We start from the raw sequence: 26,528 nt of genomic DNA, 5'->3' as shown, positions 1-26,528 counted from the left end.
GTCACATTATTAGTAAGCTTCCTCTGTTCCTTTATGAAACTGTTTTTAGGGCTCATATTGTGTGTAAATGGACAATCTAAGCATTCTGACCAATTTATGAAAACTCTTAGACCAAAAAGAAAGTCTCAGACATGCAAAGGAAAAGTTGTATTTCTGATCTCCTCATAAGCATCCTTCAATGCCCTATAACCAAAAGTCCAGGTAAGACTTTATGTTTGAAGCAAGGAAGTAAGAAAATAACATGCTAACTGTGATCTTACAGTGAATGTAGAAGTCTGACCTGAAAACCCATGCTGCTCGCTAGCATATTATACTGTGCAACCATTATTCTGGGGAGTCTCCAAAGGGCCCCACGAATTTCATAAATCTCTCAAAACAAAATATATTTCATTTATATTCAGTTAAAAATTAAGTTTTGTATAAATATAAATACAAAGTATAAATATTGATATAAATATGGAGTGATACCATGTATCACTCCAGTAAGAAGAAGGAAAGAAGCAGAAACTTACAGGCTCACAGTATGTTTGGATTATGTGTCACTCAGTCAACAAAAATTTATTCAGTATCTACATGCCATGCACTGTGCTAGCCTTCAGGAATATGATGGTGAGAGACACCTGACTATCCTCCCTTTTATGACACTTACCACTTAGCAGGAGATGCAAATATTCATCAAAAGATCTCCCTAATAAATGTGTACATACAAACCGACCAGTGCTATGATGCTTTGAAAGTATGAAAGAATGGGGATCACTGGGTAGACATCAGCAGAATTTACTGCAATCAAAAGGAGGAGAATTGGGCTTCCCTGGTGGTGCAGTGGTTGAGAGTCCGCCTGCCAATGCAGTGGACACGGGTTCGTGCACCGGTCCGGGAAGATCCCACATGCCGCGGAAGCGGCTGGGCCCGTGAGCCATGGCCACTGAGCCTGCGTGTCCGGAGCCTGTGCTCCGCAACAGGAGAGGCCACAACAGTGAGAAGACCACGTACAGCAAAAAAAAAAAAAAAAAAAAAAAAGAGGAGAATTCGGAAGCATAAAGTTATGAGTAAGTCAAGTGATAGTGCTTTAATTAATAGAACTGCCTAATTCCCTAGAGCAGAACTGTAATGGTAATAGAAGCTATCAAGATGAAAACTTCCTGGACTATTGGGCTATAAAATGTAGTTAGGCAACTAAGCCATTTACATTTTTCCAAAGAGCCATCACAGTGACTTCTTTACTTGATGTGGGTACTCCATTCAAGCATTAATTAAAATTCACCCCAAGACAAAGTGCTCTGGGGCCTTTGGGCACATTCACGTGGAACATAATGTGGCTCTAGGTGGTATTTTTGGCATCTTTAATTTCCTGAACTAAAGAATGCTTATTAAAAAATTAAATTTGAGTAGGAAGCACTCCTGTGGTTCCTCTCACTACTCTGTAAAGCATTTCATCTATCACAGTTCCATTTGGATCATTTCTAGAATCAAACATGACATGCGTGTAACCTCTGAACCACAGAATGTCAGTTCTCCTCCCTGTGTGTCTCCCTCCCTCTTGCTCCCATGCTCAGCCTTTTCCTCCCCTGCCGCTCCCAATCCATGGCCCCTGGTCCATGACCAGCAATCAGGATTCAGGGCTGAGGGTGCTCAGGGGGACAGTACTTACTTTCTTTCCTCAAGCAGGGCGATTTCCTTTTTAACCTCACGGTATTCTTCTGCTATCTGGCAGTGCTGTTTGAACACCTGCATGGATTCCATGGAGTCATGACAAGGTGGCAGAGGCTTCACAAACAACAAGAAGAAGAAATCAGTCCATTTCCTTGTAGCAGAATAAATTACCAACCATCGTGCTCTACTGATGTTCTTTAGAAGGAGAGTTTTTGCATGAGAATAGCACTGTCAATCCACATTGGACCAAGTTCAGCTGATTCTACTTGACTACAAATAGAGAAGTGGTCTGATTCTCCCCACATGTGTCTTCCAGTGTTATTCCAGGGCATTCTCAGGCCCAAGCCAGAGCCACGAGACCCATTACAGATCAGTTACCTGCCATGCGCTGGAGGAAAAATAAGTCCCCTAATAATTCTGTACTTCTCCCCAGAAATCTTAGACTCTGCTTTAGAGAATTAGTGATGGGGAAATAGTTCAGTTGGCTGTTTCAATCCCCCCTTGTTTTCTGTTCCTGTAGCTCTATCACATCTTGTAGAGTGGAGGAGCCCTACAAGAAAGGAATCCAATGAACTTATTTATAAAACAAAAATAGTCACAGATATAGAAAACAAACTTATGGTTATGAGGGGAGAATGGGGGGGTGGGTAAATTGGGAGATTAGGATTGAGATCTACACACTATTATATATAAAATAGATAACGAATAAGGACCTACTGTATAGCACAGGGAGCTCTACTTAATACTCTGTAATGACCTACATGGGAAAAGAATCTAAAAAAGAGTGGATATATTTGTATATGTATAACTGATTCACTTTGCTGGACACCTGAAACTAACACAACATTGTAAATCAACTATACTCCAATAAAAATTATTTAAGAAAAAAGAAAAATGAAAGGAATCCAAACTGAAAAAATGATGCTGGCCTGGAAATAATGCTTGCAAGAATTAACAAAGCATATGAAAGACCAAACCCCAAATAAAACAATGCTTATAAAGCGTGTGGCCAAAGAGAACAAGGCTCCCTGTCTTTGCTTCTCTCCCATCCATGAGGGAAACAAAGGCCAGGATGCAAGCCTTTCTAACCGAAACATGTTGAAAATCTTCTTTCCAGAAATTATTTTTAAAGAACTAGCTTTCCCTGAGTTTGTAATCCTTAGTTCGAATTAGTGGCACATTACTTTATTTATTTCTTTTTTTAAAACATCTTTATTGGAGTATAATTGCTTTACAATGGTGTGTTAGTTTCTGCTTTATAGTGGCACATTATTAAAAGCATTACTTGGAGAAATACTAGCTAATAGTCTTTTAAAGAGTTTTTTAATCACCCTTTTCAATTATTTATAGAAAAATGTTATATAATATCTGAGAAATATGACTTAATTGTTAAACAGGCTCTTCTGTCTAATCCTCTCTTCACAATAGTCTTTATATGTAAACTATGTGTCTGACTAGGTCATAGTCTCACTAATTTTGTATTAATGAATTTATACTAATGAATTTCTTACTACTTGCTCCTCTCACTATATATTCTTCAAGGACACAGATTTCTTTGGGTATCATATTTAGTGACCTCACCCAGGATGCAAAAGAAATTCTAGAAAGTTCTACAAAATTCTATAAAATCTGATTGATAAATAAGATGACCCTTTCTATTTATCATGAAGCCTCTGAGTAGAGATCTTCTAAAGGAAATAAAATTTGAAATAGACTTGGATGAAATTAACCTTTATGTGGAACATCTGTTGTGTTCTAATCCATGGAAATTCATCTAATAATTATATTATGTAGCATCTTTCCCTGCTGCCCCATGAACACATTCACAGCATAAACTCAGCCTGTTGGAGCCATTATCTCTTTCTATAGTGAAATAAATTAAAAAGTAGTGCCCAGGAGTATTACAGTACAACTCACCCCAGGAGATAAAGCCATTGCCAAAGACATTCAGAACTCCTGGCTCCTCCAATCCTAAAAATCACCACCCCCTCATCAATTTTCACCTGTTGCACTGGCAAATGACCAGGTATAACAGTGAGGGGAATGAAAGCAATTTACTCTGGGCACCCTCACCAAGCTGCTATTAAACCATCTGTGCCCTGTTAAAGGATTTGCATACTGGTAAGCCCCAAGACTCAACGCATCCTATTTCCTGTCCCCATGAACACTCATAAACTACACTCAGTTCAGCCCATAACTTGCCACATGGAGGTACCTGAACCATGAATTCAGCATAGTTACCTATGTGACAGCCAGAAGATTTTAGGAGTCTGTGTTTGCATGCCTAAGAGGATACAGATGAGAGCAGCCATGGAAAGGGAGAAATGCCCTTTGCTGCTATAATTTAAAAGAAAAGCTGAAATTTACAGATAATAATTTTCTTAAGAAGAGAGAGTCCTCTTTTCCCCCTTGGCTTGCCAACCCGCAATGCTTTTTACTAAAGGGGAAATGTTTCCATGACTTCTTTTTTCATTGGCACTATTTCATTGTGGGAAATTTGAAGATGTTTTTATGTACAGGTAACATGATCATGCTAAGGGGACATTAGGATATGAAGTATTTCAGGATATATTCAGTATCCTCATATGTTCTCAGCAGGAAGATCATGCTACACGTCACAATATTTTCAAGATTGCCCACAATTAAGAAGTAGTACCAATTTTTATAAAAGCCAAAAATAGTTAGTGTTCAGTGTTTCAGGGAGTAAAAGGATGCCAGGTGTCACTTCAGTTTCCGGCTCCTAAAAGCTCTGTCTACACCCAGCCTGACATGTAACTCAGCAGCACTACATGTTCTTCCAATTTGTATGAAAGCATTAAAGAACAAAAGTAATTATTTTTTAAGCAAGAAGGGAAGTTATATTGCACAACACACCACAACACTGTAAAATTATCTCATTAGTTGCCAGGGGCTGGGGGTGGAGGGGAGGGGAGTAAATGAGGAATTATCATTTAATGGGTATAGAGTCTCAGTTTTGCAAGATGAAAATATCCTCGAGATTGGTTGCACAACAATACGAATAAGAAAAAAAACAATACAAATATACTTATCACTACTGAACTGTACACTTAAAATTAAGAAGATAACATTTGTGTTATGTGTTTTTACCACAATAAAAAAAAAAGTTTAATGCAAAAAAAAAGTATCATTAGATCTTCTGCTGCCCCCAGCCCATCTTCTAAGCATTGCTACCAGGATTCCCTATCTGAGACTCACTTCATTCACACCCTACCTTTCTCTCCTTCCCAAATTTCTCCCCAGGAAACTTAAAATTTCTCAACCCTTTATAATTCAAAGCCATGTACCACTAAACCCAAACGTTGCTGGACAAAATCAAAGCGTCCTCTGGTCAGCAGGACCCACTGTTCTTAGAAAGCCATTTGACATCATTGGATGTTTACTCCAGTTCAGGAAACTCATCAAAGAATTTTTAAAACACATATTGTTCTCATCCCAACAGGAATTTACCTGATATAAAAAGTAGAACTACAGAGTAATGAAATGTATTGTCCTGCATGACATAGCACACTCTCATTGTTTCATGATATAATGTGGGTTTGTGTGTATGTGTGTTGTATCATAAGGTCCTCACTGAGAGTGACTCTCTCTTACCTTCTTATAAGCCCTGAAAACAGGAGAAAATATATGACCAACAGGGTTCACTGAATAAAGTGTTTACCCGAGGAAATAGATTCCTAAAATTCAAGCACAAGAATCAGGTTTCCAATTTAAAAATGGAGCTACTAGTAGGCTTACATCATGTGACATTTAAAACACTGGCACCCATGAATTAATCAACTGTACATGGATTTAAGATACTATTTAACATGTGTTCACATTTAAAAATAAATAAATAAATAACGTAAAAGAATGCCTGTGATAACGCAGATGAAAACAACTATTAACATCTTGGAATAAAAATTAACACAGCTTTAAAAAAAATTTTTAATATAGTTGATTTAAAATATTTTATTAGTTTCAGATATGTACAGCAAAGTGGTTTGGTTGTGTGTATATATATATATATATATATATATATATATATATATTATTTTTTAGATTCTTTTCCATTATAGGTTATTACAAGATATTGAATATATTTCCCTGTGCTATACAGTAAATCCTTGTTTATCTATAAAACTTTTTATTTCAGTTCTCATTTCTTGATTTTGACTATTTCATCCAAGAGATTTTCATACTTATAATCCTGTGCTGGGAATGGGCAAGCAATAAATAAACTCCATGTTGATAGTGAATTTCTTTTCTCTTCAGGAAGAGAAAGTTTCCTTGTTATTTTCTCCACAATTACCCTACATCCTCCCATGGTTTGGATGCATTTATCAAACGCTCTTGCTTAAAGAATGGAATATTGAATTTCAAAGAAAAGGAAGCCAAAGATATTTCATATGAAAATGAAAAGGTAAAAGTATTCTTCAGGCACTCGGGGACAAACTCTGTAGGGTCACAGAAACAATTTTTCCGGTCCACTCGATGCCATGGTATCTGGTCTACTCACAACCCAGCCAGTTCTAAGAAGGTTAAATTAAGACCTTCCCTTAACAGTGTCTCAAGCCAACTTTGAAACACGTTTTCCCAAGACACAGATTGGGGTTTGAATGAGGTCAGAGCCCAGGAGGAGGCACTTCCTCCACACCCCCTTTCCTCTATCCCCCCTCATCCTGCTACTGCCTGAGGATGGAGCTTGCAAGGGCTTTAAATTACATGGCAGTGTGAGAGAGCCGCTACTATCTCTGGTATCCACCCCAGTCATCTGGACCAATTTAACAAGATGAAGTAAGAGAGAAACCACAGGCTCCTGTTCCAAGAATGCGGGCTTGAGCCACACCATCCCATCCATCGGTTTATAGCAAGCTCCTCCCGAAATGGACTCTGTCCTCTGGAAGGAGCCCCGTGGGAAAAGACCCAGCCAAGCATCTCTCCGCAAGAGGCAAAGCCAGCTTAAGCGTTTCCGTTTTCTACTTGGCTTCTTCAAATACTACTGGCCCCATCCACTTCAAAAATGTAAGAATTTAATTTTCCTCTCCCAGCTTCCCACACAGAAGATATATTTAGGAAGCTAAATATTCTACAGTTGCTGAGCAGACTGTATTTGTATTTATTCCTTGATTCTCAGTGTTATCTTTATTTTGGGGGCAGAATGGGGGTGTCTGGCTTAAATTCATGTTGCATTTTAATGTCCCCAAATTAAAAAGCATAATTTGTTAAAACTAAATGGAAAAACACAGACAGGACTAATTGCAATATTTGAAAACTCTGTTATCAAGAACTGTAAATATTTTTAAAATATTTTAAGAATTGACATTTCTATAGTATCTACATTATGGTCAAAGTCAGCACTAGTAATAATTATACTACACATCTTATACATTATATAATATTGGAATGAAGGATATTTAAGTCATTTCTGTCGATGTAGGCAATATTAAAGGGAGCGAGGACTCGAGTGGCCCAAATGCTTCTAACAATGCATATCCTAATGAACTGGGCTTCTCAAAAAAAAAAAAAAAATTAAAGGGATCAAATTAAGCTCCAAGATATCTATATATGTTTTCTGTGTGGCCCCAGCAGCCAAAAAAACGACTGTAAGATACTTTTCAACATGTGCGTGAGAGAGAAAGTGGCAGACATTTTTTCAGTGTTTTCTCTGGATGTTCAAGACTAGTGCAGTAGAATCTTAGAATGCTAAGACTCCTCCATTTTCTACCACTTTTGTTTCCCAGATAGCAAGTGATACACTGATGCAAGACCTAAAAGAAGTTTCTGGAGTGATTGCTCAGACAACAAGATACTATAGTACACAACCAAAGCTGTGAAATTGTTTATTTGTGGAGGTGACATCAGTTTCTGGACTTACCAAACTCTGTCTGAGAAAAAAGCAAGTTCAATGTGTACCACGGAGACACCTGTTACTGTCTTCTCAGATTAGATGGGAGGACTTTAGGAGGGATTGAAGCTATTGCTCAATTTGGTTTGAAAAAATAGTCATACTGTTTTCCAAGTACCTTAGCTTAAAGAAGAGGGCTTCAGCATCTCTGTTCCTAACTCAAAAACCCAAAGAGATGCTTCTCTCATTTCATTTTACACATATAAAGATACTAGTGCTTAAATATTTCATTCAATAAACAACTTCAGGGCTTCCCTGGTGGCTCAGTGGTTGAGAGTCCGCCTGCCGATGCAGGGGACACGGGTTCGTGCCCTGGTCCTGGAAGATCCCACATGCCGCAGAGCGGCTGGGCCTGTAAGCCATGGCCGCTGAGCCTGCATGTCCGGAGCCTGTGCTCCGCAACGGGAGAGGCCACAACAATGAGAGGCCTGCGTACCGAAAAAAATTAATTAATTAATTAATTAAACAATTTCACTAGGGAAGGAAATTGACATTAATTGAGCAATTATTTTGCCAAGCACCGTGCTCGATCTGTTCATTATCACATTTAAGTCACACAACGATGTGAGATATTATGTCCACTCTGCAGGTCAGAAAAGTGAGGTTTACAGAAAGTAAATAACATGCCCAAATCACAAAACTAGTAGGTGTGGAGCTGAGGCCCAAATTCATGCCAGCCTAATGCCAGTGCCTATGCCCCAGTCACTGTCACTCCCATTACCAAGTTTATTACAATCTAGTTATCAGCATGTCCTCCACCTGATTACAAATAAAACATATTCCTCTTTCTGGGGCAACAAAGACCACAAAGCTTAGCTTTGGATCATCTATAGGTCAAACCACAATCTCCAAAACATAACAATGTGGTTAAATTTTAAGCCAAATTTGGTTCTGACCCAGACCTTGGGACTATTAAAGGATTGTGCCATCCTTCAGAAAACGGAGGGAGGTCAATCATTACCTCTTCTTCAAATAGAAGGAACCTGAGGCCTAAAGAAAAGTAGTGATTTTTCATTCATTCTTACAAATGGACATAGAATTGAACCTCCTTTCTTTTGACTGTATGTTCTAAACTAGCTCTACCCAAACATTGCCCCTAATGGACATGAAGAATTTAGAAACCAAATTCCAGGAAAGGAATCCACACAAAATAGAACCAACCTACCACCTGCCCCTGGGCTGAGGCCTATAAAGAGATGTTCATTTTAACACCTACCTTATCCCAAGGTCTCTTGCCCAACATTTTGCATTAATAGAGACATCGAGAAAAATGTTTGTCACTGCTATTCTTGCCCAAGGCTTTTTTTGGCTTCTGTGAAAATAGAAGCCCCATGAATTACATGCTTAAACATGTCCACATTCTTGGCAAAGCAACCGAAAAATCTTGGGGGTCAAATTGGTGATAGCGTATCTACCAGATACTTTATAGCTGCATTTTATAAACTATGAAAGAACGTGTAATGGATATCAGAAAGCCAGAATAGATTTTACTAGGTTGTTCTACAACCACATTATGGCAACTTCACAAGCCAGAAATGAAAAACTCTCCACCTATCAACATAATTTAAGCAGGCCATAGGTTCCACCAAAGCTGTAAATAAAGGAAGGCTACCTAGATTCAGAATCAGAGATCTAGTCTGAATTAGCAAATTTATGTAGACCAAAATTTGACCTCATATTTCTCATCCCTAAAGTGGAGACATAATAGTTAGCTTACACAATTGTTGCAGGGATCAAATGAGGTCATTTGTGGGGAAACCCCCCCTTGCCTAGCAGTACTCAATATGCATGGGTAGGATTTAAATCTGAGGGTATTCAGAGAGTAGGGCCGGCAATAATCAGCTGGCATCAATTATTTTTCACTGGGCACATTTATAAGGCTCTAGCAGAGAGAAGTAAGAGTCAGTTCATCCTTAAGCAAATAGTGACAACCACAAGGCACTTCATATGCCTTTGTAACCTAACTTTTATTTTTCTGTAGAGGATTATGATGGTTGGTTAAACCCCAAGAGCCATTATTATGTGATAAGAGCACAATGAATTGACTGTAAAGATAGCCTCCTCCATGGAATGGATTGCTCCTTTCATACATAAAGCATTTTCATTGCTTTCAATAGAGACTTCCTGCTGCAGAATGTCTTAAATTTATATGCTTATGCTAAGCATGGAAACAAGAGTCTGCTTTTAGATGTAGCTTTCTGTGTTATCTTTCCCCTCTTAATCCCTTCCATCTTATATTTTAGTTACTCACACCCTCGAGTGTAGAATAAAGGTAACTGACAACAGCCCTAGACAGAGGCAACCCTAACCAAATGGCTTGACCACTGGTAAACATTTATAACAAACTCAATCACATCGTTCAACCAAAAAACAAGCCCTTACTTAAATGCTTTTAGTTGTAGTGCTGGGAACGTCCTCTCTGTTCATGAAGAGGCAAAGCAATACCATATTTTAGGGTGGGGGAGTTGGTATCATAACCCCTGAGTCTGAAATCAGCTTCTCAACTGACTAATTCATGAAGGATCAATGAAGATGAAATAGTCTCATTAGATTAAAATAATTAAGTAGACTTAATTTCTAATACATGTCAAATGGAATTAAAGCTATAAAATTCAAAGGGATCTTGTGATGCTTTAACAGAAAAATTATCTGGATAATTGCCAGGGGTGCTATGAATCCTGGGAAGAATGATCCACGAGCCAGGGAAAACCATTAATGTTCCCAAAGGAAAAAAACTGTCAGCACAAGAAAGTAGAATTAATGATCCATAATAATGGTGGGGGAATATGAATCTAAACATGCTTTCCCTCTTTTATTTTCAAAACGCATTAACTCCTTATTTTCAGCTGACTCCTAAGATAATAAAATAGCTTTGCAGTGACAGTAAAATAAAGGAGAAATCTGTGACTGGGAAAAAAATATAGTTATTATTTTGCAATCCCAACTACACCATGAGCAGCACACATACAGCCCATCGGTGAGGACAGAACCCAAGCAAGGAAGCTTGTACGTCACGTAAGCACGCCAGACAGAAAAGCAGAGGAACAGCTGAGTTGTCCTCCATGGTGAGAAGAAGAGAGATTGGGGGATATGTTTAGACAGCAGGAACCAGAGAGCTGGGATGACGACCCTGCATGGGGGACGGGAGAGGAAGGAGATACGGTGGCTGATAGCTGCAGAGGAAATTTTAGAGGAGAACAGAGCTGTCTTTGGACAGCTTGCAAGGTCATTAGTATAACCTCCTGAACAGTCTTCAGTCATCTCTACATTACTGATATTGCTCTGTTGGCAGGCTTTCTGTCAGAGGGCTGTGATGATGCCCAGGACTGTGCAGAGATGAGATAAGAGCTCCTCCAAGAGGTATGGTCACACCTGAGTTGTGTTGGATAGATCTTCAGGGGACCACCCCAGCAGTGGAGCACCAGCTCTTCAGACCCAACCTAGTTGCTTCCAGGTTTTAATTCAGTGCACTGGGCACAGAGACAAGAACTGGAGCCAAAAAAAAAGGATTCTATCTTGGGTTGTATAAGGGCTCATTCTTGGTTCTTCCCACCTCTGTCAAGGGCTGTTCTGGTCCAGGGGTCCCAAACTCAAATGACTTCAGGACACCAAGTGCACCCACAAATGGGAAATGCTACCAAGTGTAAGACAAGAGGAAACATCAGGTGGGAACTGGAGGTGGTAGACCCCTCATAAAGGCTTTCAGAATCAGTATTTAGAGAAAAAAGTGGTGACTAAGCAAATATCTGTGCACAGGATTCAAAACCCCTATTAGACTGGTCTGAATGTGACAGCAAAGTGAAGTACTCAGGTGAACATTTGACCCAAGGCCAGTATCCAGGTATTTTAGGCAGAGCCTCTTCCTAAAGCCATCTTTCTGGAATCACCATATATCACCTAAAGAAAATTAAAGTGTCATAAATTAGCTTCTTTCAAATAATTCTGGTGTATTAAAATTAGATATCTTTGATAGGTCATCCATAGACTACACACACAAAATACTGTTCTCATAGGTCAAACCAGACCATATTCAGAAGGCTTAACTTAAAATAATTACATTCTATTACAAATTGTCAGAGAACCGGGGAGAGGGTGAGCGTGGAGTAGAGAAAGGAAGATTATTATGAAGTCTCGCCACACATGACGTGTCCCTTGTAGTTTATCACTAAATCACTAATCCAAAATGGGCCAAAACTGCAATAGCCCAGAAACATCCATAGCCAAGGAGAGCAGGGACCAGCCCTGTCCCCAGGCTCCAAAACTCCTTAAAAGTAGGAGCTTACACCCTAAGTTCTTTTTTTAAATAATTAATTAATTAATTTAATATTGGCTGCATTGGGTCTTCGTTGCTGCATAAGGGCTTTTCTCTCTAGTTGTGGTGAGCGGGGGCTACTCTTCGTTGCAGTGCGCAGGCTTCTCATTGCGGTGGCTTCTCTTGTTGCAGAGCATGGGCTCTAGACGTGCAGGCTTCAGTAGTTGTGGCACGTGGGCTCAGTAGTTGTGGCTCGTAGGTTCTAGAGTGCAGGCTCAGTAGTTGTGGCACACGGGCTTGGTTGCTCTGCGGCATGTGGGATCTTCCCAGACCAGGGCTTGAACCCGTGTCCCCTGCATTGGTAGGTAGATTCTTAACCACTGTGCCACCAGGGAAGTCCCCTAAGTTCTTGCTATTCTCGGGCTATAGCCACATAAACAGACAGGGGCACTACCTGAGGGCTTCATGACCTTGAAACCCTAGAAATGCAAACCTTGATGACGTGAAATGTCCCCCACTCTGTCTTCAGGTTAGTCTTTCTCAATTAGGCCACTTTTCCACTCACTGTATTTTGTGAAACTAAGGAGAAAAGAGGAAGGACTGCAGAAAAGTCCTTACCTGTAGCTGCTGGTCTAATTCTGGAAAGACCAGAGGAATGGCGTCTTCAGGAGGTGTATCATCTAAAACATGAAAATAAAATGATTCTTCATTATTAGAGCCCTTTCTCTCAGGAGAGTTTTCTTGCTGTTACCATCTTTAGACTTACACCATCAGTATACATCAGTTAGGGACAGAAAGAATGCAGAAGGCAATTTTGCTCATTTTTTGGTACAAACAGAAGCACAGAAGGCGTAGTTGGTTTGACCAAAATTTTGCAAACAAGTATCAGAATCCTCAAATGTTCAGTCTAGTAGTTCTCCACTTAAGAAGCACTGCTTATCTTTCAATACTCCTACATTAGCCAAAACCAAAAAATACGATATTCAGGAAAGTGCTTTATTTAACAAGGTAATAATGAGGTGACCAGAGCAACCTCACTGGGACAGAGGAACGTGTTAGTGAAAAACAGTGTTTGTTCTGCTCTGAAAGACTCCAAGGGTGGCAAGCTTGGATGGGTTTGCCCTCTGCTCTTACCACAAACCACCACTGACAGGCAGTTGACCAGAGCTTCCTCTGGGTGACAGTGGGTGACAGGCAGTGACCCGATCAGGGCATTTCTTCCCAACGCACCAGGCAGCAATCCCAACCCAAGGCCCATACACTGTCCTGATGCGGGAGAGCCCGCAACCCTGTCCTCAGCTGCCTTCATCTGGCTGACTGGCAACAGGCAGGTGTTGCTGGATCCAAAGAGGTGGTTCACAGAAGCATCAGAGGAAACCTGAGAGAAGTTTATCCAAATCTCTTCAAGAACATACTTCTGTGATCCTTGCCATAGCCATAAGGCTGACCTCCTTAGACTAAAAAGATGATGAGAATTGTACCATTCAATTATTTGGCAAGGAGGAGAGTTTTTCTACTGCAGAATTTCTAATGGAATTCATGCCAATTGAATTCATGTGGTAAGAAAAGGTAAGAACCTAGCTTAAGAAATAAGGTGAGTGGAGACAACTCTATTCCCCTTCTAACCCTTCATATTCAGAAGTAACCACTATCCTGATTTTAGAGGTTATCATGCAGATGTATGTATTTATATTTTTATTAGGTATGTATACACCCACAAACAATATACGTAATATAGTATTACTATGCATGGATGATTTTAAACTATAAATTGAGTCACATTGTAGACATCCTTCTAAAATGTGTTCTTTTTTTTTGGTTAACATTATGTGTTTGAGATTGAACTAAATAAACTTAGTTTTAGTTGGTTCATTTAACTGATATACAGTATTCACTCATTCATTTATTATTTGAATGTATTTGTCCATTTTCCGATTGGTGAATATTGAGTTCCAATTCTTTATAATAATAAATAATGCTGCAATTAAAAAAAAAGAAAAGGAAGAAAAGCTGTGCATACAGTGAGAATAAAGCGCTTCTCAAGAATAATACGGTCTTGAAGTAGAGCATTTTGACCCTCACTAGGAAGTTTAAAGAATTATGGGATCTAGAGCAATGAGTAGCTATTGGTGTTTATTCCATTATTTTCTACAGATAAAGACAGAAGTATAGCGGTTCAGGTTGGGTTTTAACTAAGTAATTTTAGCACTAATAAAGACTGTCCTTAGAAGTTTAAAAGAAAAAAAAAAAGAACATACTGCTGACCTAGCTCTGGTACTAGAGGACAGCCCTCTTGTCAGCAGAACCTCTGTATCTGGCTCTGTGGGTCCACTGGCCATAGATTTCCAGTCCTCTCTTTGTTGACATCTACCACAGGTATGACTATGAGACTACAATGAAATACAGGCTACAGGAATAATTTCAATACCAAATCTATTTTAAATGATAAGAAAGAGGGCTTCCCTGGTGGCACAGTGGTTGAGAGTCCGCCTGCCGATGCAGGGGACATGGGTCCGTGCCCCCATCCGGGAGGGTCCCACATGCTGTGGAGCGGCTGGGCCCGTGAGCCATGGCCGCTGAGCCTGCACGTCCGGAGCCTGTGCTCCTCAACGGGAGAGGCCACAACAGTGAGAGGCCCACGTACCGCAAAAAATAAAATAAAATAAAAATTAAAAAAATTATAAGAAAGAAAGATCATGATTTTATGTTCTCACTACCATAAACAAATTTATTTATAAAAACTGTTGAAGTTCTCTTTGAACCAGAAGAAGTTATACGGGCCACACACAGCACAGAAGCAAGCATCCTTTCCCTACTCACTGACAGTACTATCCGGAATAAAACGCAGCACACAAGGAGCTCCTGGCTCCTAAGAGATTACGTTTCTTCAAAGGCACCGAAGATAATCACCAGAAATATCATTCAAACAAGGACAGTATTCACCTCTTCCAAACACCTTAAGGGCCTCTGCTATATTTTAGTCAAAAGTAGTGTAATAATACTCCCACTTGCGTGGCTTCAGACAATGGCAATGGGGCACCAACTGTGAATCCATTTGTTCCTGTACCTGCCAGACAATGGATGCCCCCAGGTTCACCGACGCTATGTAGCTGCACAGAGCAAGTAGAAACAGGGAAATCTTCCCAAGACTCTCGCTGCAGGCTGGAGTGCCATCTCACAAGGAAACAAGGAGAGTCAATCCCTTGGCCCTTGGAATGCTTTCTTCTACTCGGAGGTGACAACTTCTGCCAAATACTGTGGCTTTTTCAATCCACCCCATCATTTGCAAAGAATTGCACAAAAAAACAATTTTTTTTTTTAAAAAGACAGAAATAATCATTTGTTTCTACTGACCCTTTGGAGATAACCTTTATTATAAAACCTATAGTTTGTATATAAAATGGACTTTGGTCTAAGGTGCATTTCAATTTATTTCAATAAAATATCAATAATCCAAACATCATGATTATCTCCGCTCATTGAGTTGAAGGCTGGAACAACTTGGTACTGGTAAATGGGAACATATTATACTTTGACACCGCAACCTTAATAGTCACAGATGAGCAGCCACGTTTTAGAAGGAGAAACCACTTCTACAAAGTACAGAGCAGATAGTACATTCTAGAATTCTAAAAGACAGCCAGGAATGGAACGCAAGGCTTCCTGGGACTTAATCCACCTTGTTCCCTGTGAAGTCACGCTCCTTCCTGCTTAATTATAAAAAAAAAAAAGGAAAACAGATATTCATTTGCATTACTATAGTAAATAGCAAATATCTGGTATGACCCAGAATTAATAAAGCCCATTATAAAAATCCGTCATTATTGATAGTCACGCCATGTAAAGGCATATATATATGGGACCAAGCTGATAATTTTGCAGATAAATAAAGGCTTAAGATTAGATTCCCTGAGTCAGAAAAAAAAAAAAGTCTAATTGATTGACATAGAAATAAACATATAATAAATATTTTAGAAAGACAAAAGAAAAGCAAGAGTTTTGTTAAAGTTGATTTAATCCAAGCAGGAAATGGCATTGGAAACAAGAAAACCAAAGACAGATGTAAGGAGATGACTGAGTCTGAAAGCCAGTCCTGTATTTCACTGCTTGATGCCATCTGGTTTAGCTGGCATCCCTGCCAGCCAGAAATGTCAGTGCTTGCAAAGCTGCTTACAAAGCTGCTCCAAGTTGATGTGTGGTGTGTTTACTTTTAAACAGTGGCTGCCTTCTTTGACTGGTTTTAAAAATAGGCAAATATTCTAAAAGCAGAAGGATGAATCACAGGATTGGGCCAAAAAGAAAGAAGGAAAATGACTTAGGCAGACTAGTAGCACAGCTGTTCCACAAACATTTGGCCAAATCGTTGTAAAACATTTTGACAGTGATATCAGATCGGAGTTCCTAAGAGCAGTTAAGTTTGTTTTGACAATTCCAGAAGCACAAAGTAAATTGTACAGTAGCTATGCAAGACACCCCCTTGGAAAATTTGGCTTTTTTAAAAAAAGGAGAGTAGTTGCTAGATATGTTTATAATGTGATAAAAATCAGAATGCAAGTACTTTTTTGTTAAAATTTATTTATCAATCAAATATTTATTAAATGCCTATTACATTCAAGGCAGGGACTGAGGTTCTATGCCAAACTGGCAAATCACTTTACCACATTTTTTAATGCATTAAGAAAATAATTCATAGGCTTCCTTTCCAAAATGGCACTGTGGGCTTGACGGACCAAGAAAAATGTATCCTCAGGAATTTGTTAAAGGATGAAAGATAAAGGAAAGAATGAAAGAGGAATTTTTTTTTAATAAGCAGATGTTCACTGCTTGTTTTGCAAACACAATGTGACTAAGTCAATGGTACTTAATATAGAACTTTCTGATTGGTATCCCAACCATTATGACATACCATAGTACATTTTATGATGGGCTTGTCTCAGTGTCTATTTAGCAGCTGTTGGGTTGCTTTGGTGGTTATTCTGCTTCAGGTTTCCTTAAATTGTCTGCTTTGTGCTTCTCCATGAATCAGATAAGGGAGGCCCATTGGGTCTGTAATCCAAATCCTCACTGTTATTTGGTAATTATGCAGCCAGAGCTCTCAGATAACACTACAGCTGGAAGGAACTGGTGGTCATCTGGTCCCAGACTCTCAGAGCAGAGCTGAGGACAAGGGCCCCATGAAAGGAAGAGTCTCGTAAGACTAAGGGGTGTCTCCCCCCCAAGGGCTCTTCTCATGCTGCCCTGTGCTTCTTCACCTTCTGCTTCATGGGTTCTCATACACTTGTATTTCATGACCCAGTAAAAATTTCCCCAAAACATTGGGAATCATGCCCTTAGACTGTCCAAATTTTTATTCAGCTAGTGAAGATTCTAAAACAACGACCATGTATCTTTAACATCTCTTTATGACAGAGGACATTTGAACACCAAAATTATAAGACAAATATAATCTTAGAATGCAAGTGTATCCATCATAATGGATAAATTTAGCTTTATAGACAAACACACACACAGAACCTCACTGTGCTGTCCTTATTTCTTTTTTCTTTTTTTTTTTTTTTTTTGGCGGTACGCGGGTCTCTCACTGTTGTGGCCTCTCCCGTTGTGGAGCACAGGCTCCGGACGCCCAGGCTCAGCGGCCATGGCTCACGGGCCCAGCTGCTCCACGGCATGCGGGGTCTTCCTGGACCGGGACACGAACCCATGTCCCCTGCATCGGCAGGCGGACTCTCAACCACTGTGCCACCAGGGAAGCCCTGTCCTTATTTCTTTTGTTTTACATCAGAGAGGAAAACTTCATCAGAACCAGACCAGGTCTGCAAACCAGTATTTGAGAACAACTGCTCTAGACAACATCTTGACTGGACTTTGGAGTCAACTCTCTCCCCATCCCACTGGGCCCTCCATCCTAAATATTGTACAACTGGGTCTATGCTGGGAAACTCTAAATCCTTGGTAGAATGAGTGTCGGTTTCCACATAGAGAAGAAGACCTCAGGAGAGGGAGAACTCACGCTCAGAGAACATCCTCAAACCTCACTCCACTCCCCAACCTGGAACTTTGAGGGGCAGCTGGCCCAGAATCCGTTCAACCCGTCTACGCTTCCGGCAGTCGAAGCCGGCTTCGTGGGAATGCACCTGCACTGTTGCAGGAGCTCTTCGCCGAGGTGGGCCCGTGCTTGGTTTAATGATCTGGATACACTGTCCTGAAATTCTTAATAATTTTTGAAGAGCCCCAGAATGTTTGCACTGTGCCTCTACACATTATGGTCCTGCCTCCAGGACAACCCCTGAGTGCTGGTCTCCTGGAGACTGTCCTTCAGGGAACCAGGTGCAAACTGACACTTACAGGCAAGTGAGTTGGGGGAGTGGCTGCACTGCAGAGGCTCATGAAAAACCTTTCCTCCGGACACAGCAGGTTGGTGCCATTTGGTAGGATGGATAAACCTGCCTTTGAATCTCTGGGTTGACCACTTTTTTTTTTTTTTTTTTTTGCGGTACGCGGGCCTCTCACTGTTGTGGCCTCTCCCATTGCAGAGCACAGGCTCTGGACGCGCAGGCTCAGTGGCCATGGCTCACAGGCCCAGCCGCTCCACGGCACGTGGGATCTTCCCAGACCGGGGCACGAACCCGTGTCCCCTGCATCGGCAGGCGGGCTCCCAACCACTGCGCCACCAGGGAAGCACTGGGATGACCACTTTTTAATTGGTGAATATGGACAATCAACATAATATCTTTGAGACTCAGTTTTCTCCTCTGCAAAATGGACATCATATTCCCTGTCTTAGAAACTTATTAGTAAAGGAATGCATATGTCAACCATTTTGCCTAAAGTCTGGCACCTAGGAAATAATCAGTAGTAATATTGAATGCTTAATAAAATAGAGTTTAAATTCCTTTTCACCATAAACTCAATCAAGTGGTAATGGGGAGGCAAGGCACACATGTGTGTGTCTGTGTGTCCGTGTGTGTGTGTGCCCGCATGTGCAAATGTGAGTATGTGTTTAATGATGGGGGTTAAGGGTATTTTCATCATCCGAATAATCCAAAGAGAACAGGTAGGGTCAAGATTACTGACTCTAATTACTGAGTTCTTCCCAGGCCAAGTTAAGGGAGATTTCCCTGGTGTGACCATAACCTCAGCTCTCTTCATTTAAGTCTGAATTTTAGAAGCATTTCTCTTTTACTTCCTTATCAAGGCACTTTTTATATAAAATATTGTAAAGAAATTTTTTTAACTTACACATGAAAGGTCTTTGAGTACTTTCCCTTTAAATCTAAATCAAGATTCACATTTTATTTTTAGAACAAATAAGTGACATAAGTTTGCAAATCACATTACCAATACATCAAAAAACAATTTTAAACTTTCTGGATACCTTGGTTCTTGTTAGAACATCATATCATTTTGAAACACATCAAAAGCTTTTTTAACCTTTGCTTTCTGTTTGTTAAACATTAGAGATGTGAATCTAATACACATTGAATTTTCAGGGCCCATAAAATTAAAACTATAGATATGGATATGGATAAAGGTAGAGCTTTTGTATGATACCTAGCAGATTGTCAATTGTTTATAATTAATAAAAATCACCATGTTACCTTAACCAGTACCTAAACCTATCAGGCAAACAAGATCATACATCAAATAGACTGAATGATATTTCTCTGCATGGAGAGACCTGATTCAGTTTAAAGACAGATTTTATGTTTCTTTGAAACGCTCATCTAGTCACTATTATTGTAGCTATCATTTAGTGAATCTTATTGATTTATCCTTTTGTAAGAATATTTTGACTTATTTAGCTTAAAAACAAACTCCCTCACCCAGAAACATCTGCTTCAAGATGAACTCGTTGGAAGTATATTTATTTGTCAGACACCACTAAATAAAATTTACCTCTCCCTTTCTTCTTTCCTACTCTATGAAAACATATCAGAACTAACTTTCCTCCATCATTTCCCAGGTCCACTGGGGAAGCTATTTGCTGACAGAAACAATCATTCTTTTCTCTTATTACTTGGATCCTATCTCTAAATGGGCAATAAAGTAAAAACAGCCCCAATGGCCTGGCTTTGAAGCCCTTCCCACTATTTATTAACTGCTTGGTTAGAGGCAAGTTATTTAACCTCCCTTAGCCAATGTTTCCACATCTGTAAAATGGGTATAACATCTTCCTGCAGAGTTGTCGCCTATACTAAATTGATGAGATAGTACAAGTAAAAGCACCTAGGGACTCCATAAGCATTCATTTCCTTTTTGACCTTTCTTTACAGCCTTAAGCAACAGATTCCAACCAATAAATCCAGTTGTACCTCAAAGAAATCTTCAGCCGATATCAGAATAACAAATTCAAAGGGGTTATAGATACTGTATTATTGATTTTATAGTATTTGATAATTAAGTTCTACTGTGGTTCTCAACTCTGTGCTCTGTAAAGGATGTAAATATAGCAGACCCCCCGCCCACTCCCACCCCACTCTTGAGTGGTTTTCAATTTATTGTTATCAGTACATGCTGAGGCAGCCCTAAAGGTAGGGTCAGAGTTGGGACAGAATGTCACCTGGGAGAGTTCAAAGAGGCTCTCCCAGCCCATGTCCCCAAATGCCATCCTTACCAAGTTGGCTGGTAGAATTCCAGTGGGAACTTTATCCCTAGACCTCCTACCGATACACAAAAATACACCCTGAAAGAGATAAAAAGGTGAACCTTGACACTTATTGCTTAGTGTGAATGAGGTTTTCCAGAGTCTTTCCCAAAAGCAAGGATTGAGACAGTGAAGAGAAGAGAGTACGGAAACATTGGGGCCCTGAAGAGGGAGAGAGAAATAACACCAAAAGGTACCAGAGGGAGAAAAAAGTTGAAGGAAGGGGACAATGACAAAAGACATTTCACCTGCATCACAATTTTGCTGAGAGCCAGTTTTGCAAATGTATGCAAAAAGACATTCACACAATACCCAGTTAAACTAGATTCAAGGATAGCTATTTCAGCTACTCCACATAATTCCCACTGCCACACAAAACACCAGATGTGTGAGGACAAAATAGTATTACTTAAGCAGAGTGGGTCTTTAGTTTTTTTTAACTAAAGGTCTTATGATTAATTCATGCCCAGATATGAAAAATTCTAATAGCTTGAAAAAAAATTTTTTTAACAAGTTGTTGAAAGCTACCAGCTAGGGCTGATACCAGTATCCTTGATTCTAAATAACAACCAAAAAAAAAATTTTTTTAAAGCCAAGGTCTAGATTTACACAAGAATGTGCCAGATTTTGGCTCTACTGAAGATAAAGAAAATTCTCAAGTAATTAACATCAAATCCTCATGTCTGTCTAACTCTAAATTCTCTCTAATTGGAGAAGGACTAGTGAGTCTCTAATAACCCAAGAAGTGGGATTCCTATTTCTCTTCTGCACATTTTCTATTGAGAAAAGTAACTTCATGATGGTCCCAATTTAGAAAGTCAACTCTTTGGAATTCCCAGTTTGGAGGTAATACCAGTCATATCATAGTTTATTAAAGACAAGCATTGCTGGGAATTTCCTGGCGGTCCAGTGATTAGGGACTCCATGCTTTCACTGCCGAGAACCCGGGTTTGATCCCTCATTGGGGAACAAAGATCCCAAGATATCGTAAGCCTCTCGATGCAGCCAAAAAAAAAATTAATAAAATAATATATATTCTTAAAAAAAAAAAAGACAAGACAGGTGTTGCTGCCTCTGGGAGTTATGGCTAGCTAAGTGTTACTTAAGGACGGGTTCTAATGGTATGCTAGAAATGGTGATTGTATTTTAGAAGGCTTTTTTTTCCCCCTAACAACTTGCTTCCTTCATTTAAGCCCCTAGAGGTCCCTAGTCTTTTTTGAAAACTTGTGGCTCATTCTGCAATCAATGATCAATGATCAATTCCCATCTCCCAGGTCAGTCTGTCACCAAGTCCTTTCAACCGTTCCTTCCAAATGTACTCTGAATTCAATCATCCCATTCCATTCTCTAATCCAGGCTTTCATCACTTTGTCTGTGTACGATGATAAAAAGCCCCTTGCATTCTCTCATCTCCCCACATTCTAGACTATCTCAATTGAACGCTCACCATTTTCATCATATTAATCCCTTGCTCAAGAACTCTTGAAACTCTATTGCTTCTGATCAAATCCAAACTCTTTCACTGAACTTTTAAGATTGACTTGGTAACTCTAGTCTACTGCTATCTAAAAGAGACATTCTACCTAAGACTCCAGCACAATGCCCAGCTCAGAGAGGGCCCAGTAAATGGCAGGAACTCTTCCACAGTTCAGACCTCTGTTCCAGCTGAAGAGAGTTTTAGTATTTCCTGAACAAATTGTGCTCTTCCTGACTTAGGTTTTCCTCACACTTTCTGTTTGAAAGAAAAAGGAAGAAGAATTGTTAGAAGATGTGTAGCTTCCTTTTCTTATACCTGGTATCCAGAAATGGCTCCTTTCCTACACTACCTTTCTATACACTACCTGCCTTCAAGCCCAGGATGACTATCACATCTTCCAAGAAGCTGTTCCCATCTGCTCTGGGTGACAGATTTTTCCCCACAGGAGAGATCATATTGCACTTCTGCCTTATAAAACCCATAGGAGAGATCATATTGTACTTCTCTTTGCACATATCACCAGCCTTTGGCAGAATGCTAGAAATATAGAAACTAAGTAAAGCTCAGCTAACTGCTAAGAGCAGAAGCAGAGGTACCCACAATCCACCAACTGGATAATTACTCCCTAAATAATTACAGCTCAGTTATACTATAAACCCTACCTTGACAAGAAGTAGAAGTGTGAGATGTAGGTGAAACACAAAGCTGCTTCATGGTTTATACTTTCCTTCATGTTCTAGAATCAATCATCATAAACACAGGGGCTAGCTGAGTCCTTAATTTATGTCAAGTGCTATGTTACATGTTTTATCTATATAGTGTCATTTAATTCTCACAACAACTCTGTGACTTATTACTATACACATCTTATGAGAAACTGAAGTTCAGCAAAGTTGAGTGACTTACCCAAGATCATACAAACAGTGATGGAAATGGTTCTAGAAACCACAGCTCACTGATTTCAAAGCCATATTCCCTTAACCTCTACACTAAATTGTCTCAGATAAATACGCAAAAAAAGAAAAAGAAAAGAAAAGAAACGGTCCTAACATGACCAGAGAAATAAGCACTGTATTAGGCTCGTAAGAAATGAACAAGTCAACATTCACAGGCAAAGACATCTCCTTTTCTCATGGACTCTGCTTACTCCTCAAGAACAAATTCAATAATAAGGAATTACTCCCTAAAAGTTTACCTTAGTTTTCCCATTTATTGTAAAAGTCTAGGATTTTTCCATTGTTTTCCCCCTAAGTGTGTGGTCTATGGACCACAGGCACTGGAATTCAAAAGGCATGCATAGTGTGTATGATGACAAGTGTTGTTTGGTGTGACACTCCACACACTCCTTATTCGAGAATTCAGAGGGAGTGTCCCCAGATATCTGCAAGGCATCTTTCTGTGCACTTGTAATCTCAGGTGCATGGGAAAATACAGATTTCTGGGCTTCAGTCCGAGCCTACTGCAGGAGAAGTGGGGCCATGGAACATATATATTTGATGAGTGCTCTCGGGTGATTATTTTAAGAAAGATGGAGAAACACAGAACCCCAGCTCCTGTCTTGGATTCTCTAGTTAGGTGCCCTTTCGAGAGAAATGGGGACACATTGGTCATTTTACAAAATTTAATTTTCGAAGGTTCTTCATAAGGCTTCATGAGCATCTTTCTGTAGAACTGGAAGTCAGGAGTCAGGAATTAACTTGAAATAAATGACAACCCTTATTTGAAGCTACTGTATCAAAAACTGTGCATTTCAGAAGTGGGCATTCTTGGGACATTTGAAAGAGACTGGAACAAACCAATCTAAAATGACTGATGCAAAGCATGCAGGAATTCCCAGTCAGGGGCCAAGAGGGTTCAAAGGATGGTGGCAAATTAATTACAAGTTGTACATCTTGTACTTCAAGGAAGAGTCCATTCATGTAGCCCAAAGAGCAAGATCCACCTCTCCATAGTTCTTTTCTGTACATAAATTAAATTTTGTTAAAATGAATATGAGGGACCAATATGTTTGTGTTGTCCAAAATTATGATATAATAATATTGTTTGAAATAAACAAGTTTATATACTGAACTTTCTCTGTAACATTGTTGATTGCAACAGGACTTGTCCTGCTCATGTGGAACACGAACACAAGGAAGAAAATTGTACATCTTCTTTCTCCCTTGGGATTTTGGGTTTACATGTGTCTGTCTTGGGAGCTAGCCACTCAAGCACCGATTATTACTCAAAATCTTGCATTTATGAAATGCATAAAAACAGAAGGAGCTTTTCTTTTTTGTTTTATTTTTAATTATAGACTTTATTTTTTAGTGCCGTTTTAGGTTTACAGATAAATTGAGCAGAAAGTACAGAGAGTTCTTACATACTCTCTTTCCCTACAAACATAGCTTCCTTTTATTCCTAGAGATGCATGATGGGATAAGGAAGAGTTCAGACAGTCCAGTCTAGGGACCTGAGTTTAAATCATAACTCTGTTACTCACTAACAGGGGAGTCTCTGGACCGTGATCTCTATCTCTGCAAATTGGAAATACTAATGCCTACATTGCATGGTTATTTTAAAGATCAGAAATAATATGTGAAGATCTAATGCAAAGACAAATGCAATTAACGGTAGCTGTCATTTCTTAGTTGAGACGGATTGGTTTGCCTTTTGGGAGGTTTCCCCTTCACCATTGTCTTGCAAGGCAACCTTGATTGGGAATATAATATAACAGCAGCCATGGGAAGAGTGTTGGAAGAACAGATGATGAAGAGTCAAGGCTTCACCTCTTCCTACTCTAGAACGAATTCTCCACTGGGGGCTGCATAGTCCAGGAACCCCAGGGCAGAGGTGTCACCACCATAATCACTTGGTATAGTAAAGTCTAAATGGGTTGTGTAGTGTCAGACTTCACAGAGCCCAGATCCTTACTTTGCATTATTTTGGGAAGGAACCTGTCCCTTTTCAATCATTACTTTTTAAAGCATTCCTTCGTACAGGAGCATTGTAAGAGGGAGGGAAGGAAGGAAAGAAAGAAGGGAGGGAGGGAGGGAAGGAGGGAAGGAGGGAAGGAAGGAAGGAGGGAATCAATGCTCAGAAGATGTAAGGTTTAAATGATGTTGTTTAAGTATATGACTATGTGATTTTAACAGATGACATTAGACTGAAAGCAAAAGATGACACCAGTGGAAGAGATCCAAGCCTTCCCTTCCTCACTGCTGTGACCTCACACAACCTGTGGTCCCCTGTCAAAGACGGTGGAACTGAGTATGTGTGTTAAGAGGTCATTGAAGGAAGCCATGACAAAGGGCTCTAAGTATGGCAGCCTCACCTCAGACCATACTATTTCAAGAAGGTCCGCCTCACCTGTCCCATTCATCACTCCCGCTGAAGTCTGTTTATTAGCCGGAAGTGTGGGAGCACCAGTGAGAAACCAGCATTTGGAACTTAGGCTTCAGGAAATGCTGCTGGAACCGGGACAGTGATATTTTTATATTACCTAGCCAACTGCCAGCTCTTAATAAACATTTCCTCATGCAGTTTTAACAATGACATAATTTGTTCTCATTAGAAATTGTTATAGCTCCATGAATTTTATAATAAAAGAAAACTAAAATGGAAAAAGTAAAAAAATAAGAAGAGGGACTTCCCTGGTGGTCCAGTGGGTAAGACTGTGCTCCCGACTCAGGGGCCCCGGGTTTGATCCCTGGTTGGGGACCTAGATCCCGCATGCATGCTGCAACTAAGAAGTCCACATGCTGCAACTAAAAATCCTCATGCAGCAAAGAAGGTCCCGAGTGCTGCAACTAAGACCCGGCACAGCCTAAATAAATAAATAAATAAATACTTTTTTTGCAAAGAAGAAGAAGAAATGTGCTCAAACGATCAAAGGTTTGGAGATGGAAGCATCACCAGAGGCATTTCTGGAAGCCACTCTCCAACGATGCATGATGAAGAATCACGCTCCCCATCATTGGCTCATGCCAGGCATGCATTTTTCTTTTTGGCTGCACAGCCTGTAGGATCTTAGTTTCCCGACCAGGGATCAAACCCGCGCCCCCTGCAGTGGAAGCTCGGACTCCTAACCACTGGACCTCCAGGGAAGCCCCCAGGCATGCCTTTTTAAATGCCCTTTGTGGAACTAGAAAAAATGATGGTAAGAAGGCGGCAGGCTGGGGAGGCAACACTTTCCTTCAAAGCAGAGCATACCTGAGGCATTATCAAGGCTGAAGGCAATGCGTACTGGCTTATCCGCAGGTACCCTGGCTGTGCTGATCATGTGGGCACCTGAGCCTTGGCCTTCCTCCTGGTCTTCCAGCTGCAATGACAAGAGAGAGCCATTGTCACTTTACCCAACATTATCTCTCGAATTCTCAGAGGCCTTTGGAACTTAGAGGGGAAAGTTAGTAAGCACTGCTTTCTTATTTTAAAGATATTCCTAGCTCCTAGCTTTCTTTCCCTACACCTGTCCCATTTATAATTCTTTTTCTGGCTTATAAAAGCATTTGCTTTGGAAATACATCTAGAACAAAATATAAAAGATGGGGCAAAATCTCCACCCACCTCACTTTTTTAGTATCCCTTACACTGACTAGTCCAACCCTGGCCCTTTGAG

The 26,528-nt window shown here is 40.0% G+C and overlaps 1 protein-coding gene across 1 annotated transcript in view; it reads right to left on the bottom strand.

Moving 5' to 3' along the window:
• The window catches only part of MAP3K7CL (MAP3K7 C-terminal like), a gene marked incomplete at its 3' end in the record, with an annotated part of 37,021 nt that extends 10,814 nt beyond the window's left edge, over positions 1-26,207 (bottom strand). Inside the window, exons 1-3 of the mRNA XM_082625668.1 lie at positions 26,123-26,207; positions 12,429-12,490; positions 1,652-1,767 (exon numbers count right to left, since the gene is read on the bottom strand). Coding sequence (XP_082481794.1) covers positions 1,652-1,767; positions 12,429-12,490; positions 26,123-26,192 — 248 coding nt within the window. The 5' untranslated portion in view covers positions 26,193-26,207. The remainder of the gene's footprint in view (positions 1-1,651; positions 1,768-12,428; positions 12,491-26,122) is intronic.
• Between the last annotated feature and the right edge of the window lie 321 nt (positions 26,208-26,528).

Source organism: Mesoplodon mirus, assembly GCF_964341445.2.
Source record: "Mesoplodon mirus genome assembly, chromosome: 6".
NCBI lineage: Eukaryota > Metazoa > Chordata > Mammalia > Artiodactyla > Ziphiidae > Mesoplodon > Mesoplodon mirus.
The sequence above is the reverse complement of the archived record's forward strand: the minus strand, read 5'-3'. Positions and strand labels throughout refer to the sequence as shown.